Consider the following 23,193-nt stretch of genomic DNA (forward strand, 5'->3'; position numbering starts at 1 on the left):
TTGCCATGTCATCAGCCACGTGACGACGTCGCTTGTCAAGTGCTCCCGTCTCTTCCCCTCGCTCATCTCGTCCATCTCCAAGCCTTTTCCCCACTGCGTTCTGACACACGGCATTTACCCTAAACCGTTTTTACCTCGCTGAAAGAGTGTTTTCGCGTCTACCATGGCGGCGACACTGCAATCACCTCTTCTTCATGTTGCAACGAAGCGAACGGACGAGGTCGACTTCACCGGTCCCTTTCGCAACTACATTAGTACCGTGTATCAGGATGACCCTGACAAATACGCAACCGAAATTGCAACACTTCATAGGCTTCGCCAAGATACACGTGGTGCGGGGAAGGATCTTACCGGACGAGATATATTGTATCGATACTACGGTCAGTTAGAGCTGCTCGACTTACGGTTCCCCGTCGACGAGAAGCATGTCAAAGTCTTGTTTACATGGTATAGAATACTGGAGGCATAAGCTGACATAGAGTGTGAAGACGTGCCCTGACATCTTGTCAAACCTTTGTAGGTACGACGCGTTCAGCCAAAAGCCGATATCGCAGTACTCCATCGCTTATGAGAAAGCATGCACCATTTTCAATATTGCTGCCACCTGCTCGTCCATCGGTGCATTACAAAACCGATTTGAGGCGGCCGGACTCAAGATGGCATTCAATTATTTTCAAGCCGCTGCCGGTCTCTTTCTTTATATTAACGACAATTTCCTACACGCCCCATCCCTGGACTTGTCTCGGGACTCCATCAAAACTTTGGCCGATCTGATGCTGGCACAGGCCCAGGAATGTTTTATAGAAAAAGTAATCATGGAAAAGAAGAAAGGTGCCTTGGTTGCGAAGCTCGCAGCGCAGGCAGCCCATGTTTATCAGAACGTCGCTGATGGGCTCGCTAACGAAGCAATTCGCTCGCAGTTCGACAGGGCATGGATTGAACTGGTAAAGGTTTGTATCATCCCTGTGGCTGCTTCACATATCGCTTGTGCGAGCCTTACGCGTCTGACATCATCAGGTCAAAGCAAAGCATTTTCAAGCTGTTGCAATGTACCACAAGTCCATGCAATCAGAGAGTGAAACCAAATATGGAGAGATTGTGGGGTATTTGACAGCAGCCGAAAATATTGCCAAAGAAGCTAATAAATTGGCAACCGCTTTCTCGGGATCCTTCCCGTCGTTTACCACGTCTGCACAAACTGCGACATCATCGACCTCATCATCTGGGCATACTACGGCTGCCGCGGCAGCTCTATTAGAAGCCACGAAGACGAGCTTGAATCTGATTACTGATCGCAAGAATGTGGCGGTGAAGGACAATGATATGATCTATCACGACTCAGTTCCAAAAGTCGAAACGCTTCCCGCCATTGAAAAATTGAATGCGGTCAAACCGATAACTTTTGCCGATATCTGCGTAAATGGACAAGCGGATATACCAAAAATCATCGGACCGGACATTTTCCAAAGGCTCGTCCCGCTATCGGTTCACGAGTCTGCATCCTTGTATTCTGAGGAAAAGGCTAAATTACTTCGATCGCAGCAGGAGAGGGTAGAAGCTGCTAATGGCGAGCTTCAGGCCACATTGGACTCCATGAACCTAGTTGCTACCTTGGATAAGCTGAAACAACTGTCGAAGCGAGGACCTGGCGGACTTCATGATGGGGTCACCGTTCCCGAACAAGTTAAGCAGTGGAATGCGGCCGTCCGAGAAGCTGAGGAAAGTGGAACTCAAACGGATGAGGTCCTTGGGCTGCTGGAAGGATTTAAGAAGAAAGTGCGAGAGTTGCTGGATGAGATAGGATTGCTCTTGGACAAGGAGCAACATGAATGCGAAACGATGAGAGTGAGTAGCCATACCTTTTCTCCTCTGAAACCCAAAGCTCCGCTCATTGTTTGAGACTGCACTGGCGATACAGGTCAAGTTTGTAGAGCGTTGGACACAGGAGCCGTCCGCACAGCTAACCTCCAGAATACGAGAGGATGTCCGGCAACACCGTGATTCGTTTGAGAAAGCCTTGGCTACCGATGGTGCACTCATGGCTGGCCTCGAGGAATCTAGGATGAATATTGATATTTTGAAGCGACGGTCAGAAGATGTAGAGGCTATCTTTGTGGAGCGTCTCATAACAGCAGCACCTACGAAGAAAGACAATGTCGCTAACCTATTAGATGAAAACGTGGATGGCGGAGCTGGATTTGGGGTTCTGAATGAGCAAATTTTGATCGAGAAAATGGATGGGTTACTGAGCCGTTTGCGTACGCTAAAGAAGGAGAGGAATGACCTTATTGACGAATTGAAAGCTAAAGTAAGTACTCGGAAGAACGCGCGTGCTTTGACTCCTGTCGTCGGTGGATTTTGTTCTGATGGATGCATCGAACACTTAGCTTCATCAAGATGATATTTCTTCGTTACTTCTGCTCAACAAGAACAAGGAATCTCAAGTTTTCCAAACCGAGTTATCTAAATTCAAGCCTTTGCAAGGCCGCATAACTGCGAACTTGCAAGCCCACACGCAGTTTCTGCATGACTTGTCGTCTGATTTCACCAAGCTTGGCAGTTCGTCTGACAGCATAAAATCTCTCGAATCAATGGAAAAGCGCAAGGAGGCGTTGATAAAAGAGTGGGGTCGTTCATATGAGCAATGGAAGGAAGCGAAGGAAGGTCTGGCACGTGGTGTGGAATTTTACTCCAGCCTCTGTGAATTAGTTGAATCTCTGCGTACGACAGTGATTGATTTTACTCGTCGCCGTGCTGAAGAGCGTGATGGCTTGGCAAAAAAGCTGGGGGAAGAACAAGCCGAACAGCGACAAAGAACACTCCGGGAACAGCTACAGCGGCTTAGTATCAGCACGACATCCCAGGGGGCAGTAAACTCACCATCTGGGCCGGGACCAGCTCAAATGCAGTCATCACCAAGCGCTCCTGTAGATTCACCTTTGTATGCTGCACAACATCCCGTATCTCGGTCAGGAAGTCTGCACATTCATCAAGAACCTAGTACTGCGTTGGGTAGTCCATACCAATATGGACCCTTCTCAACGTTGGGAGGTGGACCTTCAATGCCACCCGCATCAACGAACCGGCCAGACGTGCAACCATTCGCTCCACCCCCACCATCCCCTTTAGCAATGCAAGCACCGCCCCAATTTACACAACAATTCTCTTCGGGATCTGACCGAGCCCAGTACAACTCTGTTCAACAGGGACAAGCGCCTCCGGTGCAGCCATCCTCACATCCCTCGTCTGTACCGCACAATCCGTATGCGGGATTAGGTACATCAGCTCCGTTTGGACAGGCCGTCCCAACGTCTGTTGCTCCACCAGAGGTTAGGCCTTCCACTGCAAGCCCGGCCGCGGGTCCGCAGCCCCCTGGTTCTGGGCCACTCCCTACAGTTGGCTCTCAAGGGGGGGATCACCGACAAAGCGGAGTGTATTATGGACATAACCAACCGCATCAGCAACAGCCACAGCAGACTCAGCCATTCTATCAACCACAGTCCGCGTCTTCTCAGCAAATGCCTCCACCGCATCAAACCGTACACACTCCTTATGCCCAGGGAGTGTTACCACCACCGTCCCTCTTCCAACAGCAGCAAGGGATCCCAGGGGTCATAGGCTATCAGCCTCAACAGCACTATACTCCGTCTTCGTCTGCGTACCAATCTCCGCAGGCATATGGTCAGAATGCGCATTTCCCAGGGCAAGCAGGAACCCCAGCGGTTTCCCAACAGCTTCCGAGTCATCAACAAGCCTATCAACCAGCTACGTCGATTTCAGCACATGGCGGATATGGACCAGCCAGTCTGCGACCACCTCCAAAGACAGGCTCTTCTTATGATGCTCCACCACTGCCGCCGAAAGCACTGTCACGGAACCCTTCGATAGATGGACAGCAGCAGCCATACCAACAAGCCAGCAATGGGACATACACAGCCGCTGGCCCACGAACTACCGCGTCCTATCCCTCGCATCCTGTGCCGGCTCCAGGTGGTTATCGGCCTGCACCTTCGACGACTCCCCACTCAGGACCACAACACTACTCTGGCGGACCAGTCCAACAACAGTACCAGGCTCAAAACCCTTCGGCGCAGCATCCTCTGCCGACGCAACCGTCTTATAGCCAACACCAGTATCGTCCGGCTGTGAACCAATCCCAGTACGGTCAGCCGGAGCCGAGCCACGCATTCAGCCAACCGCCGTATGGCCAGCAGCCGTCCGTCGCACAACCACAGTACGCTCAACATCAACAGCCACCGCCTGCATCTGGCCAACCGCAGTATGGCCAACATCCACAGCAACCTTCTCCGGCCCCTAATCAGCAGCCACCTGGTGTTCCTGGGAGTCAGCAATACGGTCAACCGACTGGTTATGGCCAGCCTATGTATCACCAGCCCCAGACCCAGCCGCAACAATACGGTGCTCCACCTCAGCAGCAAAATCCACACGGGCAACAGTCATTTGCACCTTATCAACAACCGTATTCGCAGCCGCAGCAGCCTGTGACGTACGCATCGCCACAGCAACAGGGATATAACACATCTGCTCCAACTGCTCAGTATGTCCAGCAGCAGCCTCCGCAAGGGGTTGCGAATCCCCCTCAACCACGTCCTCCCGGATACGGCGTACCTATGCAACCTGCACCTGCACCGGGGTCTCTACTCGATTGAACAGCCGATATGCCTTTTGATGGGTTACCAAATCAGAGGCTAGCTTGATTGCCTGCGAGTTTTCCCTTCTCTCGTTCGAGAATTATGTTTGCCTAAATGCATGGTATTGGTTTTATGATTTTAATACCTGTAGCGGTTTGGAGCCTTCTTGGGCTTTAGTTGCTAAGGTGAAAGTAATGAATGCAACAGGTTTTGAAATGAAATGGAGCATGTTTAAGGTATCTCTCCAATTAAATCTTTTTTGATAATAATACATGCAGTACCAGAATCCCTTCATCTCTGGTAGCCCCAGTTAAATACAAGGTTAAACTTTGCCCTTTGCCCCCTTCTTCTTTGCCTTTGGCCCTGTGAACCGCAGTGGAGCAATGACTGTGCCCAATTTTGTCTGCACTCTCGGTTTGATCATGCCACCATGAGCACTGGCTGCATTCCATTCTTTGCCTAAAGGAGCACGAATCGTTCGTTCGTACTGCTCTCTATTATCAAACCCATGGGGAACAGCTGGCGCCATGTACTTTACAGCCTATCGTTAAACAGGTGGATGAGAAATTCGATCATTCAATACAACCATCACAGGGTTTTTAAGAATAATACCTTCTTCATTCGCTTTTCATTTATGATTACGTGCTTCAGCTTCACATCCTGCCGCTTGGCTTCGTCAACACCTTGACCAGGTTTGGCAGGCTTCACAACAACACGCTTTTTAGGCTGCAATCCAATTCCACCCCAAGAACCCCATCCAGGAAGTGTTAGATCTTCTTCTTTGGGTTTTTCTTCATCTATTGCAAGCAGCTTTTCTTCTTCGAATTCCTATTTTGTTGCATTAGTTAGGAATGCTGTTTCCGGGTTCAATAAAGTAGTACTTACGGCAGCAAGGTCATCGTTGGCAAAGGCCATTTGCATGAGTTCTCGGTGAGAGAGATCTTTCATGTGTTTGAGAGAGGACGAGTGGATGATTTTCATTTGTCCATTGCCCTCGAAGTCGCTGTCCCCATCGGATTCTTCGAAAATTGGTGCAGTAGCAGTCACCGTCGAGGCTTTCAGCTTACTACTATCCCGTGCTTTGGTCGTTGAAGCGTGCGCAGGTAGTGCAGCTGGTATAGACTCACTTGGATCTATTTGAGCTACATCAAAGGCTTGATCAGTTAACAATTCTCTCACAAATGGATCTTTACGCATACTGTCTGCCACTCACAATCAAACGAGGATGCCGCTACCTCCATTGCCCGAACACCATCCAAATTGAGTTGCACATCTCCAATGGCTTTGGTCAACTCTGCCTGCCTGGTATGTTTTCGCTTCTGGGAGAGTTTCTCCAGCGCTTTCTCTGTTTTCCCACCTTTGGTGGAGGTAACAGTATGCGTGCTCTTCAGGACCGCTCTTGTATCATCAGCGGCCGCGAGCCATGGATTTATTGAATCTTCATCCTCATTCCTTGGATTGCTGCGACGGGTGACGGGAGTAACTTGCTCTTGTTCAGATTCGGAGTCGCTCGGTGGACTGTTCAGTGCGCGGTCGTCAGACGCCGGTGTCATCGGCAGATCTTGTGCATCAGGAGACAATGTGTGCTCTGTCTGTCGTATAGACTTCGACGTGCTAGTTGCGACATTTGTTCGGTTTACTGTCCCGGTGAAAACTGTATCGTGCACTTCCTCGATCTCGAAAGACTCAACTTGGAAGATCGGGGATTGAGCTGGGACCGTCGAGGCCATGTTCTGCTTACTGCCAATATTGATGGGCTGCGTCGCACGTACGCTATATCCATCGCCGTCTTCGAATGCCGAATCCTCGTCAACTCTTGAGTCAATTTGCCCGGGTCTTGTCTTTTTGGTATCAAACGACATGCGACCGGCATTACCAGCGATAGAGATTCCCCCTTCTTGGACTTCTTCCTTTGCATTTTGATCAGAATCGGAATCATCATTTCCAGAGTCGTCAACGTAATCATCACGAAGTCCATGGCGCGCTTGCTCAAGACTATCTCGCGCTTCTCGCTTCTGCTTATCAAGTGCCCGCTGCATGAACTTCATGGCAAAAACGCCAGTCTTGGGCGCATTTGTCTCGTCCTGGTCCATCTCCTCTTCAATCTTATCAAAAGAGGCAAGGGCTTTTCGACGTACACCCTCTTCGTCAACTTCCGAATTGCCATCATAGTTCTCCTCATCAGAACCATCGAAGTCCGATTCATCTGACTCGAACCCTTTTATTCGTCGTTTCAAGGCTTCATGTTTGTCCAACTGCTCCATTACCGCTCTGTGAGTTTCAGGGTCGCCGTCCTTTCGATTTAGCATTTGCTTGGCCCATTTTCCAGTATTTTTATGCTTCAATGTCATCCGCTCTCTCGCGCGCTCAGTTTCCAATCTATCCCTCTCTTGCTCAGCAAGTTGCGGGTCTAATCGCTTCAGTTCCTCCAGAGATAAGTCTTCCTTAATCTTGTCCTTCTTACGAAGTTTCCGATAGGCTTTACTTTTTATTTTGGCGATCTTCTTTTGCTTCTGTTCTTTGAAGAACAGCAGCGCTCGCATCTTTGCCAACTCCGCACGTCGCTCCATTAACTGCGATTTTATAAGATATCAATATATCCAGGAACGCCTCATTACCACCTAATAACGAATCACAGCGTACCTCTTCTTTGGATATCTTCTTGAGCTCGAGTTCTTCCATTTCCTTTTGTTTCTTCTCCAGGAGGTATGACTCTTCCAAGATCTTTTGGACCTCCGATTCAAGGCTGGTCGATGCCTAATGCACATTTGCACAAAGGGATGTAAGTACCACCCTCTGACTATTTAGACTAAAATCACGCCAAGACAGCAAACCTTAAACTTCCCAACCAAGGCCCCACTGGAATTATTAACGGCAGATAAGTCCGTCGTGGGAAGGGTCAAATGGTCCGCCTCCCTATTCTTCTTGACTAAAGGTGCCCACTTAGAAACCTCTTTTTTGGTTTCTTCATAGGCTGCCTGGCGATCGTATCGGTCTTGGACACGTTTCGGTAGCGGAGCGGCAATAGTGGCCATCTGTTTGCTGGTTGACTTTTCGAGCACTGCAAGCTGCTTCTTAAGGGTGGCGAACCCGGCCTCATCTCCAAGAGAGCCCATCAAATCCTCCAGACCTATCTTCCGTCGCGAGCTAGACCCACCTGCCGCAGTAGTATCATGTGCGGCCAAATTATACTCCGACTCCTCGCCTCCCTCTGTTTGACTCACAACACGCCTTCGTGTCCTTTCCTTCTTTCCATCCAAGGATTGAACAAAGGACGATAAGCGCTCAGCTAGGTCTTCCTCATCATTGCTGGCCCCTCCATCTACAATGTCTTCACCGTCCATTGTCTCGCCCTCGTCCTCTTCCTCATCTTCATCCCCCAAATCATCAAATGAACCATCCTCCTCGAATTCATCCTGATGACTCGGCAACAGAGTGTCAAAAGCTTGTTTTCTAGCGGGTACGTCGGACTTCGTGGCGGACTTCGTGTCCGATCCTAACATTTCCGAAAGATCCATGTACGCTTCAGGATCATCTTCCTCTTCGTCGTCCTCATCATCTTCGTCGCCATCATCATCGTTTTCATCCCCTTCAGACATAATGTTTGTTGCAGAGTGAGACTTCAAGGTAGATATGGCCCCCTAGATTCAAGATCTGTTCATCGGCAGGCGCGTGGATGGGTACTCAGGAACGAACTAACCTTATCCGCAAAAAAGCTCGCGTACTTTTCCTCGTCGCTTTCTCCAAAAGCTTCATCTTCGTCGATTTCTTCGTCATCTTCTTCGTCAATGGTGTCCACATGATACTCATAGTTTTCTACGTCATCCATTGTTCGTCCAACCGCACCTCCACCACCTCCTCGTCTGGCCAAAATGCGGCGTTCGTCCTCCTCGTCATCGGACGCCTCGTATACATCCAAATACGACCGCTTGCCCTTCACTTTCAGAGCTGGTGCTGACCCCGCTGCACTGCTGGAAACACCCCATGTACTCTGGCTTTTCGACTCACTCCTTGGACGCTTCGCTGAGGAGCTAGTTCCATTTGAGCTCACTCGCCGTTGCTTTGTTGGCCGCTGGTTTCTGTTATCTACCCCGCTCGGTCTACTTTGCCGTTTATTCACCATTTCTTATACTCGCAAATGGTCAAGCTGCTGCTGGACGTAAATGTCAAAAAGAAAAAACAAATGATCGAGCTGCTGAAAGCAATGCTTAGTCAGTGACACGTGATATGCACTGGAATGGACTGGAATGCATCATGACGGGAGTCGGGATTTCGAGCACCGAGTAGAGCATTCGCGAGAAGCATGCGGAAACCGATTTTTGGCAGCAGCAAAATGACGGATACTTCAGTACCATAAGTTTTTCTGTGTTTACAATTGTACATAATTTCAAATATGTCGAACGTTACTACTGATGCTGGTGAACCGCACGATGCATTTGAAGATGAAAATTCGGAAACCTCTTCCAGTCCTCCAAATCCTCCCATCCAAAGCCATCCACCACTGAAGCGGTCAGCTTCCGTCGTCTTCTTCAATCTGGACGTGAAAGCAGAATTGGAAGACCACTTTGTGATTGCCGCCCTGCGGGATGAGAAAAAAACCGGCGAGCTTCGTGACCTTCTCAGTCATGGGAAGGCCACTCTCTTCCTTCCCATCTCGGCGTCGTTAGTGCATGTAGCTGACAAGATATCTCCAGTATTTTTTGAGCATCATGGTCGGTAGTACATTAAGAAGCTTACTGTCGAAAGGCCTGACCATAACGTTAACCTTTCTGTATAAAGTCTTCATTCCCAACCCAGAAAATATGCGTCAGGTTATGTCTCTCGGCGGCATTCGTGGTAAGGTCCTTTGAATTTTTGACTCACACATCTGCTGGTAATTGAATTATTCCCTGCCTACCGTCGGTACACATCAGCTCTCGTCAAAGGGTAAGTCGATTGACGTTCGCGGCCAGTTTCATGCGTCTGACGCCCCAACTTAGATCGCGCCTGATTGTCATCGGGCCTCGACCAACGGAACAGGAGCTTCTATCCATATACTCAAGAGACACGGGGACCGATGATAAAACTCTATCAATCTGGGACACGATTGATACTGAAGCGACAACCATTGATCAATATCCCTCCATAGAGCTCTTGTCCGATTCACCGTTAGATTTCCGTTTAAGTGAAAATTCCACTATCAAGGTTGCTCTGATGAGTAGAGCTATCATGCAAGAGGATTTGACCCGTAACTTTGCTCCAAAACTTCCACCTCGCAAACCTCCGGCCTACAACACGAGCCTGATCACTCTTCCAGCGATCAATTTTGATATCAGATCTATCCCTTCAAATGTGTTTACCCAGATTGGCTCTCTCCCATATCTCTTCTCTAAACTCGATGTGCAAGCAGTGCTTGAGGAAGCTCCATGCTTGCAAAACGAACCATCTTATCAAGTCTTTATGGAACAAATGAAAGATCCACGATGTGCCCCTTTCGCAGCAGAGGTACAACGATATCTTGCTTCAATCACCGCCAATCGTCAGCCAGTATCATCCGAGACTCTTTCCACCTATCACCATCGATTCATCGACAGCATGCATAAGACCTTCACTTCGACTTTCTTTCCCCGTCAACAAGGTCCTGGCCACATCGAGTCCCTCACCGAAGGGCTTGACAATTATGTTCTTGCACAAGCATATGCCACGTAAGTGGACGCCTGTTTTGCTCATAGTATCATAAGCATCGACTGAATCTTTATTTTAGTTACTTTATATCGGTTCTCTCTGAGGAGCAAACCACTGACTTGCTCCTTCACCGAAAGATTTCACTTATGTCTGTCGCGGGCTTTAACTTGGATCAGCTGGGGATTCATATTGATTTGGACTCTGATGCTCTTAGAGAAACAGTCAAGTTGGCTGGTGTAGGTATGAAAAGCTCGTTGACCAAGGTCACGTGGATTTTTGGCTAAATTGTTATTATTCAAAGAACTCCTAATTGCCGATCGGACCACGACCCCACACCAAAAGCTCTCGGCGATTGTTGCGTCTCACCAACGGGTTGCCGAAAGAGTACCCTTGTGTTTTCCATCAGATGACGAGTCGTCTAGTGCGGATATGTTGCTACCATTACTTATATACGTTGTCGTAAAGACAAATCCTCCAAGGCTTGCATCATGCTTGAAATACATAAATAGATTCCGTGCGCATAACAAGATCGAAGGGTACTCGTCGTACTGTTTGACGAATTTGGTTAGTATTTTTGTGAGCTTCGTTTCGGACAAAGGACTATATGTAACCAAAAAATTTTCATGTTGAAGAGTGCGGTGCAATCCTTTGTGGAAACCTCGGATGTTCAAACGTTAGGTTTGTCACCGTACGTGGAAGCAAGCTTTAGACCCAAACCTGCCAATAGCAATTCAGAGAAGATCATTGTGCTACCGGGGGATATGATAGCTGCGCCCGATCCGCCATCCAAGCCAGTGACGGATACTATAGGAGCTCTTGCTAACATGTGAGTTCCTGCGCGATATTGAGTAAATGCGTAGTCTGACACGTTTTTCAGCCCTCACAGCGTTGGTCAACGGATTTCGGGACTTTGGCCATTTCGCAGAGGTGCGACTCCAGAAACCGTGGGCCACGTAGATGCCAATGCACCCAATGATTCCGAACGTTTATGGTCACGACTCAAACATGATGGGAAGAGAAGTTCGCGTTAATTTGACTCTGGGAATATTATATCCCCAGGGAGGGATGTCCTGTGAACCCGAAGCATCATGGCTTCTTGCAGTGCCGGCCGATTCATAGTTGATCCATCTCGACCAGGTAGCGGGAAGGTCAAAAAGAAACGATGGACTACAATATTACGTACTCCCGTCTCACTCCGTATCCAGCGATTAATTGTTCGAATCGACGCCAAGTTCGTGAACAACAGACCTTTTGGCCTTTCCTGTGTATCCCGGCTGTGAATATCGGATGCCCCGACACACGAGAAATGTCCACCTGCTGTCGAGGGAGACAACCTGGTTTCCACACTGGTCAAATTAGGAATCACGCTCCGTTTTTCAATGGGGGAGTACATATATACAGCTTTTGGAATGTAGCATGCACTGTGAAATGCCGATAAAGATGAAAAGATATTTGCGTCGTCCCGCGGGATCAAAATTCCAGTTGTCTGAAGTCAACGTGCTAGGTTGCATTGTCCTGCAATCACCTTCAATGTATGCTGCTGGAGATAACATTAAACCTTAACCGTGACACCTGAGCGGGGATCCTTCCGCGGATCCTCATCACCAACCTTGGTAACGAGTATCACAAACCTTTTCAATTCAATTGATATTCATTATTAGCTGCGCCCTCTTCAAGTTGACGATTTCAAACTTGGAGCACATGGAGGTATGGTTTATCGTCACGCACGTGGGTTTGGCCCACTAACTAGAAGATCTCTGGCGTTTTCGGAGGTGGGCGCTTGCCTTTCTCCCAATCGGATCAACTTGGCCCAATGTCGAACCAAATAATGCAATCGCAGATTGTTGAAAATGGACATATGATTTGAAGATTGCAGCCAAGGAAGTAATCTCAGTTGCGTTGACAATGGTCCAATGTTGCATTTGCCTAATGCCAAATTTGAAAATAAGGAATAGTCCGTCCTTGCCACTATCGCACACTTTGCAGTTATTCCTCGGTCACATTCATCCTTTTGCTGCGAAGATGTTCCAATTTCTTTCTGCGCTTGTCAGTTGCATTGTTTTGATTAGCATATGAGATCCTCTATCCAACCGTCATCCCACGGGTCGTCCACAGCAACATTGTTGACCAATGCCCCAGACAAAAGTCTAAACTCGTAATGCCACGTTTTGTCCAGCCCCTACATCCCATCAAAGCAATGCCTCCCCAACTTCCCTGCCTGGACTTTAACGCGCCCAGCCGATTAGTCCCTTGTAGCAGGGAGCTCAACACGTCCAGGCACGCCAAGGGTTTACTGCGTATAGCGCTGAATTGGATGGGGTGGGCCCAAAAAGCGGGGCCAGTACTTGCTGCGCAAATGTATTAGATCGGAATGTATTTCATTCCCCCCGGGTACTCCTTTGTGGCTGGATTAACTGCCAGTTCGGAGAATGACGGGGATAGTAAAGGAAATGCTTGTAAATTAACAAATATCTCTGTGGTTAGCGGATGGATTTGAACTTCGTCACCGCATTTTGAAGATGAGAAAATGCTTTTATTGCTGCTTTTGTGGACGACGATGTACCGGGATCCATCAGAGGTCTTGAATTGTGGAATTCAAAAGTTAAGGATTGACAATTAGTTAGCGTAGTGAGGCATGGTTTGTAAGCCTCTGCGCCGTTAAAAGCGCTAAAGCATCTGCATAGCTTTATCCTTGAACATGACACTGCAATCCAATCATTGATTCAAAGTTCCTTTTAAGCTTTGCATATGCTGACCTTTTACAAGCACAGCCTTGTCGGTTTCTCGTCGTCGATCGCCATCGCGTATTATGAATAGAGGACTATCCTATTTATAGCACATCGATGACGGTGTGGCAGCCAACATCGCAATAACTTACAGATTTGCCGAATGCATTTTTCTGGATGATGCTCTTGTTTCTTTCTTTGACAACCGATTTTACATTGACGTTTACTTAATACCAAAGTGCCAGATTTGGGCTCTTGGGATTTCATCTTGACGTTGTCTCAGCCTTGATTGCTCTCTTCATCTGTTTTACTCGTCTTCAACCCTGTTGATGGCTATGCTCACAGTCATGCCTGGCCACCCGACTACCGATCACCCCTTGGCCTTCTCCACCTCACCATCGTTCGACATGCTAGACCTGCACCCACATCTCAAAAACCGACGACGACGATGCTCTTCCGAGCCCGTCAAATCTCATGCACAAACTTTAGTATCTCCACCTAAAACACCAGCCCTTCCGTCCAAGCGTTATCACCAGGTCAAACCTGGGGACACACTGGAAGGTATATGCGTGCTGTACGGGGTCAGCGTCTCGGATATGAAGAGGATCAATAGAATTTGGAACCCCGGGGAATTGTTTCTGAGAAATGTATTGGAAATTCCCCTGTCGGGAGCACCGGTGGGCTCGGTTGCGGCTCTGCCAGCACATCCACCGCAAGATCAACAACAGACAACCATAACACCAGAAGCAGAACCAAAGACGATTACCCACCTCCTGACCCGAATCGACCAGGACGTCCAGCATGTTCTCACATACCTTCCCAAACCTTCGCCTCCGACGCCCAAAAGACTGTACCCACCTCCACAGCATTATAGTCTGAAATCTAAAACTCCGACCGCCTCACCTCGGGCATCACCAAAACAGGTGCGTGTCAAGGTGCGGTCGAATGTACCAGCGGCGGCTGTAAGCGATGTGGAGACGAAGAAGAAGGACAAGGAATCCGAAAAGGAACGGGACTCTGTTGAAGAGGTCAGAGAAATGCATCAGTGGGTTGATATGGTTGCGCTGGGAGCCTCGGCGGAAAACGCTGAGGCATTGTAGTTTACGATACCACCTGCATGTTAAAGTAGGTTTTTTGGTAAACAGATAGCAATGTAGGCCTGTTGCAGTTGATAAAGATGTGGACAGTGATGATGAATAGAGTAATGACGGCTGTGGCTACCTAGCTATGAGACAAGTGCTTTGGCACTATAGTTTGCTAGCGTGGGTTTCCTGTTGCACCGCCGAGCCTGTATGCCAAACAGTAAGCACTGATAGAGCAATCTCCACAAGAAGCAGAGTAAATAAATGAAACATTACACAATGTCTGACTTGGGTGGAGACGATTCATAAGACGACTCACGACTAGGATGTGGTTTCTTCCTTTTTTTGTTCAGAGGCTGGATGGAACGGTGGTAATATACTCATGCTACCCACGGCGGCTAACAGTGGCGACGGAACATAGCAGGGATGAATGCTCTTTGCGGCGGTCACCTCCACCTGCTATGGATTGCTGGCAGTTGATCTTCTTTTCTGGCCATGATGTACGCAACACATTCCCGCTTCCGAGCTGACATACTTGCCCGCCTTTGGTTCCCGCCGAGCGTCCTCCTGTGACGCGCTTGTGCAGTAACTTGTTGTGCGGGCTGAGGCATGGGCGCAGATCATGAGGAGGCAGGGGGACTTTAATATTGACCGTGGCAAGGGGCGGGCAAGCGGGACAATGACTGGGAGAGGAGGAGCCGAAGCCTGGATGTACTGGTTTCTGGCAAGCAAAGGGTGTTCTAAACTCTGTGTCCTTTGTCGCGAGATGGATGATCTGTCATGTCCGCATTTATAATCCTAGTTTCAGTCGTGACTGCCTACAAGGTCGACAAGCAGCAGTGCTGATGGAATTTGTTCAACCATCAATAGGAAATTGGCACCACCTCACGAATAGGTTGTATGTTCCTCAAGCTGGTCGACCTGGACCATTTGTCGTATCACTCCATATACCTGGTTCCACAACGCCGTTGCTTATGGTTCTTGTCAAAGGACTACAAACGCCCACGACGTTCGGAGGACGCCGGGTGGCGGGTGGCCCACACTGATCGTCATGGACACACCCATCACAAGGGTAAAGGATCAATCGTCTACAGTTCTCTCCATGCATCCAGACAATGGCTCATTGTCGCCGGGTAGACAACCTGACCTGCCCGGAAGCTAAAGTGGGTAACAAAACGTAATTCCTGTTAGTGATGGCCCTCCCTCATCACAATCATTCATCTTTAACAAGAGGTAGCCGTGGGCAGACAATCATCCCTTCTTCCTTTTCCTGTCCATACCCCGACACGATGGTAGTGCAACGGGCAATCTTCATTTTTTTGAGTTTGAATTCCTTGCCACAAACCGTTCTCCGTTCGGGCAAAAAGTGAAAAGGTTTGAACAACATAAAGTGCCATAGAATCCACGGTAGAAAAAGAATAAGGGTTGCCCCCAGGTGAGTAGACGCTAATTGCCCCGTGTTCAGGGCAGCGGGTGCCACGGCAGTGTGCAACGAGGTGTTCAAGTGTTCCTTACCATGGACGATTACCTGCATGCGTCATGTCCGAACGCATTTTATCGTCCGATCCAATCTGCCAATTTCAGGCAAGATTGGCAAGTAGCCGGTCGCACTGGTGTGCTTCTGCTGCCCGCCCCCAGGGCCCCGCCAAGCAGATCCTTTGTCCATTGTTGGCAGTTCTCCTCCCCTTTTTGCTCCCTGGATGTGTGCTTCCGTCTTTTGATTTCATTGTAACGGAAGGGATCGTCGCCTATTCCTCCTTTTTGTAACACTTTTTTTTTTGGACTGGCAATTCCCTCCTTTCATTTTCCCGCTGATTTACACCCCCTTTGTGATAAACGAGAGTCTAGTCTCCCCCGTTCTACAGGATCTGTTGGTCCCCCCATTTTTCCCCTTCCTCCGCTTCAAGGCCATAGGGGGGGAACACAGTAGAAGAAGAGAGCCTTTTGACGCGGCCAGTCCTTCACGCTGGTTTTATTTTTTTTTCCTATTGTGATTGCTCACAGTCCGGGAGAGCTCCTGGCTGGCCGATTGCCTGGAATGCGGCCGAACGAATGCTTCGATGAGCGTCTCCGCCCCCCTAATTGGCACCCACTTTCTTTTCCAGCCGGAACCTATATGATCGCAGTCTCTGGAAGGCCCCAGTCAGAACAAAGGCCCAGAACGCTTCTCTGCCGAGAATTCCTTCACCTCTTTGCAGAGTGAGCAAGAGTGACCAAGACGAATACTGCGAAAACTAGCAAAAGAGCCATGGCAGGCACACAATATCACAGGCATTCCGTACCGTCGTTGGTGGCTTCGGCGTCGTCAGCCCACGGCAACGACTTTCAAACACCGTAAGTAGCCTGCTCATTTTAGCAAAGGGCGCAAAAAAAAGACGCAAAAGACAGTTTGGACACGCAAAATCTGACGCCTTCTCGTCGGATAGGTATGGCCATGAGCGTTCGAATCGGTACTGGTGTCGACAGTATTCTCCCCCGGGCGAACGCAGGCTGCCGCCTCATGCGCATCCGTCCGTGGCGTATCGGCCAGAGCATCCCATTACGGCGGCTGTACAGCAGTCACATCCTGCTGCTTCTCCGGCTGCGGAAGTGCGTCCATTAGGCACCCATCGCTCTGTTTCGCCGACTTCCTTGTCACCTCCAGATCACAGGCTGACACCTCAACCAATAAGTTATTCGCCAGAAATTGGAGCTGATGCATCGTCGGATGGATCCTCTTCCGTCGATGGCACTGTAGACAGCGACAATGGTTCTGGGTATACGGGACGTATCCGCAAATATGTATGCTCGTTTGAAAATTGCGGCAAGTCCTTTACTACCAGGTATGGTAAACACACCCTTGCCAGATTGGTTTCAAAAAAGATTTACGAATCTGATTCCTTGCTCATCCATCAACTTTAGCGGCCATTTAACGAGACATATGCGTAGCCATGCTTCTGTAAAGCCTTTTGCCTGTGCCGTGCCAGGATGCACAAGCCGGTTCACACGACAAGATAATATGATGGCAGTATGTATATTATGCAATTTCACCTGTTTATCTGCCATCGCGTTAAAGCCATGCTTCAGCATTATCGCCAGCACATGCAAAAAATTTCTCAAGGAAATGAAGACAGTTTGAATGCCACGGATTCCACGTCGCCGCCAGCATCCACAGGCACCAAACGCCGTGATCGGCTCGAGCAGAGTAATCCTTATCCACGGATCTCTCCAAAAAGGACTCTAGCGCCGTCTTCAAGCCAAGTGGCCGCCCGACAGCAAGAAGACACACATTCATCATTGAAAGGTCCAGAAGAGCAAGCCAATCGTGATCAGGTGGCGACAACCAGCACGGCAGCTTCACATCCGTTGGAACAGGCTCCCCCCCTGTCGCCGGCGCCGCCGCCCCAACCACACCCACCCCCTGCTCCTTATCCGCCGTATCCATCTCCAGTAAGTTATGTAGCTTCAGGACCTCCGCATAGACACTGCGTATGCGGCGCGTATCCCAATCCGTATTACCCTCCCAATGTTACGCAATGGGATCCATCGTTACCGCCCGTCACATCAAACTATCCGCCGTCATGTCCGCCAGCAGCGATGCCTTATTCCGAACCACCCCCAGTGTCGCAGTCTTCAGGACCGCCTACGCAGACACCGGACTACTTTTCTTACCACCCCGAGCGTCCTTATATTTCAGGTCATGCACCTTATCCACAACCTGCTGGACAAGTTGCCTATCGACCAGCGCCAATGGCGGAGGAGAAAAGGTCTCAGTCACCAGCTGGTCAGCCCCCGTGTTCACCTGCAGATCCGTCAGCAATGCCGACACCTCCATTGGCATCCCGGCATGTACTTGTGCATCCTCCTGCTCCAGTTCGCCCTCCTCCACCTAACTGGGGCCCGTTCCCAGCACCACCCAATCCCGCAAAGCCACCCCATTCTGCAGAGTCCACCGGAGCGGTCGCCCCAGCTGGTCCTGCTCCGTATGGACCACCGGCGCATCCGCATGTGAAACCCCCTTTCCATCCATCTCCCTCTGGAAAAGATCAACAAGTGCAGCCCTTCTTGGCACCCAATCCTCCAACCGAGTACTACCCGTATTCTCAACCAGGATACCATCCGCATCCACCGCCCGTGTCAACCCATGACCCGAACCAGTCCTTTCCGGAGTACGCTGGTTACACCCACCCGCATTACGCATACTATCATGGTCACCACCCATATGGAGGTTATGCATATCCCACATACCCACCGCACCCTGGACACTATGCAAGATGGCAATCACCCCATTACTAGAGTTGGAATTATGTACATGTTGTGTTTATTTGTTGTCTTTTTGACTGGACGCGAAATATCAATAATTGTATTTAGATTCGAAGGAACTTTGCTTGGGAGTATAGGATGATATTTATTAGAGAAGGGTATTACGTCCTGTTTCTTCGTTTGTGGGTCGTTGCGTCTTGATCCGATGTAAACATTGACTGTAAAAATATCGAGTAATGACTTTGGATTTCTAATTGGCCTAGGTTGCGTGAGGTCCATCAGTTTCTTGTCAGCTGTGCGAATGTAAAACGTCCCGTACAGATGTGGAGGTGGTCTTGCTTTGTGTTGGTTCAGCGGACGGTGTTTTCCTTGCCGTGGATCCAGCAACTGCATCTGAGCGCGGTTCTTGGTAAGCCATGGCATAAGCAAGGGTCATATAACCATTTTCGGATTCGGACATCGAATGCGCTTGGTAAGGCCTCGCCAGCTGTTGAGGATTTGCAACGGTGGTCCATCGAACGGCTGGTTGCAAAACATTATCGGTATTCTTTCGCGCATAGACTTGTGAGAGCGTTTACGAGGTCCCCGTCCGCAATCATTTGGTGTCGTGCTTGCTTGGGTGCATAGTAATGGATCTCTCGTACTTGGAGGCAAGTGTTGTCCTTAGCGCAAGTGGAACCGACACATGTTTCGCGGCCTAAACTCGCTACAACGATACATTCCGACTTGTTTACCGACATGGACACAGGAGTACTTGGACAGTATGTGTGTGCTTGTGCAAGATTTCTTGTTATTTGGAACTTTAAGGTTTGACATTGGTCTCTCAGTCGTCGAGGATTTGTCGTTTGAGGCTGGACGTGGGTTGAGCAAGGTATGCATGCGGGCATTCGTTGGGGCATAGGTCTATTTCTGATAACGACGTTAATTTTTGGAACGTTTAGTTGAAGGAGGTTGATCGACCATGTACAGGTTTGTTCGTGCCATTCCACACTGGTGAGGGAACTTATCCATGAACTCATTTGAACGCAGATCAAAGAAAAACTCTCACAAGCGAGATGACGGATCTCCTAACAAACCTGCCTACACTACCCCATCAAGAACTTGTTTCCAAAATGCGGTATCTGACCACCCTCATGAGCGAACTACGTTCGCTAGTTGAGGAGCGTGTATTGTGTGCCATCGAGGTTGGGGACGAGGTTGAAGAACGGGTGAGGAGGTTAGAGGGTGTTTGTGAGGAGATGGGTGTTGGTATGTTCGTTTCATGGCTTTGCTTTCAAGATCTGTTTGTGTTGACTTTGACATTTTTCTTGGTATGGACAAGAGCCGGTTTTGGATAATAACAAGACCTACAAGTGTCCGTACGGTACGCCCACTCAGAGGCAGTTTACACCGTCTGCCATACATCGTGTACCAAAGCGAGATGGTCAACTCAAGCGATTGTTTGGTCCACCACGATCTCATCCCGATGAGGAAGTGTCATTAGGGCAGCCGCCGTGTCAGCGGATACCACCCAAATTCGTACCACACGACACTGTCCTGGAGGAGAAAAAGGAGGCTGCACGCGCTGCTGAACGGTGTGAACAGGAAGGGAAGGTCCCGACACGACCTAGGCGAACTGGATCTGGAACTGCCGTATCTGGGGAGGGTGAAGTGCGGGTTACAGCGAGTCCCGTCAAGGTAAAAGAAAAGGATCGAGACAAGAAGAGGGTGAACGGCGGTGAGGCGCCCATGGGAAAGCGGGTCAAAATAAAGAGGTATGTTACTAGGTTGTATGCTGCGATATCGTATGTCAATGTATGGTTGCCCTTAACCCCGAGATCAACAGATCCAAGCCGAGCGTATACTGCTTTTGTAAAGAAGATATCGGACCTGAGGCTCCCATGATTGGTATGGCCTCTTGTGATTGCACGGAAGACATGATACACTTTACTGACAGATCGTACACATATAGAATGCTCTACAGGATCGGTAGGAAACCATCACCGCTTCCTTTTTTTTTGGACCAACTTTGTTCATCTTTTTGATGTTAGGCATGTCCAGCGGGTCACTGGTTCCATTTTATATGTGTGGACGTTACCAAGGCCCCTCGAGGGAAATGGTGGTGTCCTGGATGTCGGGATCGGTGACGCTTGGCTTTGATGGGAAATTTGATTGCGATGGGGCCATTTTTATTTCACACCTTTTCGCAGACAATGCAAAATTAATCTAAGCATTCAAAGCAATTTACAGAAAGGTGTTACGGCTTGTAAACGAAGGGATTGGTTACGTTTTTTACTCTTTAATGCATCTACCAATCTCCATCCAGTAATCTTCCAGCTCTTGGTCCAGTTTGAATTTGACTTGTTTTCTGGTTAGTTTTTTGGACGTCCGTGTTGTGGTGCACGGTTCCCTCAAATCTTCAAGCATCCCTGTAGCTTGTTTACCATGGACAACGTCCTGAGGGTATCTTAGAATCGTGAGTTTTGCAATGTGCCATTTTATTAGTCTGGTAGCTATGGTTTTTGTCTTACCGGGTAGGGATAAGGGGCATATTGTCTTTGTAGAGGACTATATTCAGTGAAGTAGTCGCTGCCATGTACGTGAATGGGACAGTCGGAGTGGCCAGGAATACGAACCGCCGGCTTACCTTGGTTTTCGATGAGCTCGCATGTCCCAGCTTTCAAGTGGATGGTAATGTCGTATATGTGGGTTCACGTAGATTTTCGACGGACGGTAATGCCGATCATCCACAATCTCAGGGCGTCGAGGTGGACGGTAATATTGCATATCCGAATCGGTCATCCGTCTATTCATAAAATGAGAAATGAGGGAATGGAAACCTTACGTACTTGATTTCTTCAGGTTACCTCTTGTGCCCATTTTTCCTTCCCGGCCGACGGTGTCGATGATGATGGCTGCCAATCAATAACAATGGCGACGTAAGCAAGACATCATCAAGACAAGAGAATACGTTTACCTTTCATCATCCTTTGCCTTTCTTTGCTCTGGATGTGGTTGACTGTTCATAAGGGAAAGTGGTCAGATGGCCATTATCGTAAATTGCCAAAACATTGCAAATATTACAAGTTATTTCCTTTTCGATGGAGGTCACCTGTTCCTATCGTATCTTTTTCAAGAGCTGGATGCGGGGTGTATGTGCTCTTTAGAAACATGTGTTAGTTGCAAGATACGATTTTGTCTCTACGTGAAATTTGGATCAGTGATCGGAAGATGAGACATTTTACCTTGTCGACAAAGGAAAGCCACTTGGATGTAATGGATTTTTGGCTGTTTTGTGAGGTGCCGACTGACGGGATTTTCGGGTAGATGTCCACGGTAGTGGAAGGAGGAGGAGCGCGGGTATGTGGGGAAGGCATGTCCGCTATGGCGGCAGGGTCGGAGGTCGTTGAAGGACAGGATGCGCTACTACCTGATGAGGATACGTCTAACAGGGTAGCACTGACGATCCGTCCTGTAACCAGAAAGACAAGCATCATAAAGTTGACGAGGTAAACACTCGATGAAAGCAAAACACCAAAAAGCTGGAAAAACGAACCGTCAACAGTTCGCCCATCTAAATTGCGCACAGCTCTCTGTGCATCCTCCAAATGTCCAAACCCTACTGTAGCCGTTCTCGTGACGCAGCCAGAGGAGTCGGCGGCCAGCCGAACAGAATGGACTGGTGCATAGGAAGCAAAGTATGTCTGTCGGTTGGAACAAGACGGATCAACTTGTGAGATAGGTAAAATTCACGCAGAAGAATAGATGGAGGGTACTAGATACTTTCCTTTAAATCCTCTTGCGCAACGCGGATATCCAGCCCCTGTATTTGCATTAGAAAGCTACGATGCTCTTTCGAACGATGTTGAGACACAGTGGATGTAGGTGTGGGTGGAATATGAAGGGATTTGGGTTGCACCGGGTTCGGATCTTTGTGCTTGATCTATGAATTTGGGATGCTGAGTGGGGGTTTGGGTGAAGGTGGGAATCTGAATGCTTACCTCCGTTTTCTCTGGGCACTTTGGCCGTTCGCTCTAAACCGTTCAAGGATGGGATTACCCTTCATAGAGAATTATCAGGCAATCATGTTCCCATACCTTTCGACGCTCTTTCTCTCCAGCCGAGCATGCCAGGGATCCAATCGTATCCAACACGGGATTGGGTGCATGCATCCTACGGTGGACTCTATTCACTTCTGACGCTTCTGTCTACAAGTAAAAACAACCATGTACCGTTAACAAAGCACATAAGGGATTAGTGTCGAGCATTAAACACTTGATACCTTTTTACGGACAGTTTGGGAAGTAGATTTAGGTATCCATATCATGTTATGCGCTAATTGAATCCTGCGAGAATAGGTAAGACTGTGAAGCATACCTTGGCCATTTTCCGTTTCTCGACGGAGGATTCCAAATCTGCACTATCATTTCCAAGACGCTGTCAAATAATAACAATGTTGGACACGTTCAACTTTAACAAACACGAACCGACCACTAACCTCTCTGCCTTCGTGCCCGAGCACCCTCTGTTCCTTTCGCCCACACTGCATTGAGGTCTCGAGAAGGCCTTTCGACCTTGCTTGGGGCGAAACCGTTTTGGGTCTGCTCCTTTTGGATGGGGTATGGGACCGTGGCGACATGGTGGTTTTTTTGGGGAGACGATCAGCGAGATATCGGAAAAGGAAAAAGTTACTTGTGAATTAATAAAGTCTAGAACGGAGCAATGACAGGCTCCAAGGACAAAAGAAAAAAATAAGCTACCCCCCAACATCCACTGACAGATAACACGCGAATACCACTCACATGCTTGGCAGGCTTTCTCCCAATATCCTGTTACTGAAAGCTATGT

At 48.8% G+C, this 23,193-nt stretch overlaps 7 protein-coding genes across 8 annotated transcripts; 5 read left to right on the forward strand and 2 right to left on the reverse strand.

The window, feature by feature from the left end:
* The first annotated feature begins 41 nt into the window (after positions 1-41).
* On the forward strand, positions 42-4,994 carry SPPG_06641 (uncharacterized protein). The gene is made up of 5 exons (XM_016754841.1): positions 42-447; positions 521-950; positions 1,018-1,845; positions 1,919-2,308; positions 2,388-4,994. The coding sequence occupies exons 1-5, from the start codon at positions 164-166 to the stop codon at positions 4,668-4,670; spliced, it is 4,215 nt and encodes a 1,404-aa protein (XP_016606281.1). The 5' UTR covers positions 42-163; the 3' UTR covers positions 4,671-4,994.
* On the reverse strand, positions 4,878-8,799 carry SPPG_06642 (uncharacterized protein). Its single transcript, XM_016754842.1, has 7 exons — positions 8,353-8,799; positions 7,487-8,293; positions 7,296-7,409; positions 5,866-7,225; positions 5,538-5,794; positions 5,265-5,480; positions 4,878-5,193 (listed from the first exon to the last, which is right to left on the reverse strand). Exons 1-7 carry the CDS (start codon positions 8,773-8,775, stop codon positions 4,975-4,977), a joined length of 3,396 nt encoding a protein of 1,131 aa, XP_016606282.1. The 5' UTR covers positions 8,776-8,799; the 3' UTR covers positions 4,878-4,974.
* A 158-nt stretch (positions 8,800-8,957) lies between these two features.
* On the forward strand, positions 8,958-11,884 carry SPPG_06643 (uncharacterized protein). Its single transcript, XM_016754843.1, has 8 exons — positions 8,958-9,364; positions 9,432-9,488; positions 9,566-9,578; positions 9,632-10,336; positions 10,396-10,556; positions 10,618-10,880; positions 10,949-11,142; positions 11,194-11,884. Exons 1-8 carry the CDS (start codon positions 9,046-9,048, stop codon positions 11,345-11,347), a joined length of 1,866 nt encoding a protein of 621 aa, XP_016606283.1. The 5' UTR covers positions 8,958-9,045; the 3' UTR covers positions 11,348-11,884.
* Positions 11,885-13,198: 1,314 nt separating this feature from the next.
* Positions 13,199-14,431, forward strand: SPPG_06644 (uncharacterized protein). Its single transcript, XM_016754844.1, has one exon. The coding sequence runs from the start codon at positions 13,372-13,374 to the stop codon at positions 14,140-14,142; it is 771 nt and encodes a 256-aa protein (XP_016606284.1). The 5' UTR covers positions 13,199-13,371; the 3' UTR covers positions 14,143-14,431.
* Positions 14,432-15,846: 1,415 nt separating this feature from the next.
* On the forward strand, positions 15,847-18,613 carry SPPG_06645 (the record flags this gene model as incomplete). Of its 2 annotated transcripts, XM_016754846.1 has the most annotated exons (4): positions 16,373-16,458; positions 16,551-16,946; positions 17,026-17,131; positions 17,191-18,399. In XM_016754846.1, 4 exons carry the CDS (start codon positions 16,373-16,375, stop codon positions 18,397-18,399), a joined length of 1,797 nt encoding a protein of 598 aa, XP_016606286.1. The 2 variants fall into 2 exon arrangements, with proteins under 2 accessions (XP_016606285.1, XP_016606286.1); XM_016754845.1 differs by having other exon boundaries at positions 15,847-16,946; positions 17,191-18,613.
* Positions 18,614-18,852: 239 nt separating this feature from the next.
* On the forward strand, positions 18,853-20,681 carry SPPG_06646 (uncharacterized protein). The gene is made up of 8 exons (XM_016754847.1): positions 18,853-19,127; positions 19,194-19,237; positions 19,308-19,335; positions 19,396-19,614; positions 19,688-20,120; positions 20,192-20,253; positions 20,318-20,334; positions 20,397-20,681. Exons 1-8 carry the CDS (start codon positions 19,052-19,054, stop codon positions 20,490-20,492), a joined length of 975 nt encoding a protein of 324 aa, XP_016606287.1. The 5' UTR covers positions 18,853-19,051; the 3' UTR covers positions 20,493-20,681.
* SPPG_06647 (uncharacterized protein) lies at positions 20,638-22,984 on the reverse strand (the record flags this gene model as incomplete). The annotated part of the gene is made up of 13 exons (XM_016754848.1): positions 20,638-20,802; positions 20,877-20,934; positions 20,993-21,151; positions 21,213-21,260; positions 21,323-21,364; positions 21,430-21,506; positions 21,591-21,817; positions 21,902-22,024; positions 22,129-22,288; positions 22,347-22,379; positions 22,443-22,553; positions 22,723-22,782; positions 22,844-22,984. The coding sequence occupies 13 exons, from the start codon at positions 22,982-22,984 to the stop codon at positions 20,638-20,640; spliced, it is 1,404 nt and encodes a 467-aa protein (XP_016606288.1).
* Between the last annotated feature and the right edge of the window lie 209 nt (positions 22,985-23,193).

Source organism: Spizellomyces punctatus, assembly GCF_000182565.1.
Source record: "Spizellomyces punctatus DAOM BR117 chromosome Unknown supercont1.12, whole genome shotgun sequence".
Taxonomy (NCBI): domain Eukaryota; kingdom Fungi; phylum Chytridiomycota; class Chytridiomycetes; order Spizellomycetales; family Spizellomycetaceae; genus Spizellomyces; species Spizellomyces punctatus.

Coding starts and splice junctions, on each gene's coding strand:
- SPPG_06641 (XM_016754841.1), top strand. CDS start 164: ATGGCGGCGACACTGCAATCACCTCTTCTTCATGTTGCAACGAAGCGA. Junction 1,846..1,918: donor ATGAATGCGAAACGATGAGA/GTGAGTAGCCAT, acceptor CTGGCGATACAG/GTCAAGTTTGTAGAGCGTTG. Junction 2,309..2,387: donor TTGACGAATTGAAAGCTAAA/GTAAGTACTCGG, acceptor TCGAACACTTAG/CTTCATCAAGATGATATTTC.
- SPPG_06642 (XM_016754842.1), bottom strand. CDS start 8,775: ATGGTGAATAAACGGCAAAGTAGACCGAGCGGGGTAGATAACAGAAAC. Junction 7,226..7,295: donor AGAAGATATCCAAAGAAGAG/GTACGCTGTGAT, acceptor ATAAAATCGCAG/TTAATGGAGCGACGTGCGGA. Junction 5,795..5,865: donor AGCGGCATCCTCGTTTGATT/GTGAGTGGCAGA, acceptor CCTTTGATGTAG/CTCAAATAGATCCAAGTGAG.
- SPPG_06643 (XM_016754843.1), top strand. CDS start 9,046: ATGTCGAACGTTACTACTGATGCTGGTGAACCGCACGATGCATTTGAA. Junction 10,337..10,395: donor CTTGCACAAGCATATGCCAC/GTAAGTGGACGC, acceptor TCTTTATTTTAG/TTACTTTATATCGGTTCTCT. Junction 10,881..10,948: donor CGTACTGTTTGACGAATTTG/GTTAGTATTTTT, acceptor TTCATGTTGAAG/AGTGCGGTGCAATCCTTTGT.
- SPPG_06644 (XM_016754844.1), top strand. CDS start 13,372: ATGGCTATGCTCACAGTCATGCCTGGCCACCCGACTACCGATCACCCC.
- SPPG_06646 (XM_016754847.1), top strand. CDS start 19,052: ATGTTTCGCGGCCTAAACTCGCTACAACGATACATTCCGACTTGTTTA. Junction 19,238..19,307: donor CTGGACGTGGGTTGAGCAAG/GTATGCATGCGG, acceptor TGGAACGTTTAG/TTGAAGGAGGTTGATCGACC. Junction 19,615..19,687: donor TTGTGAGGAGATGGGTGTTG/GTATGTTCGTTT, acceptor GGTATGGACAAG/AGCCGGTTTTGGATAATAAC.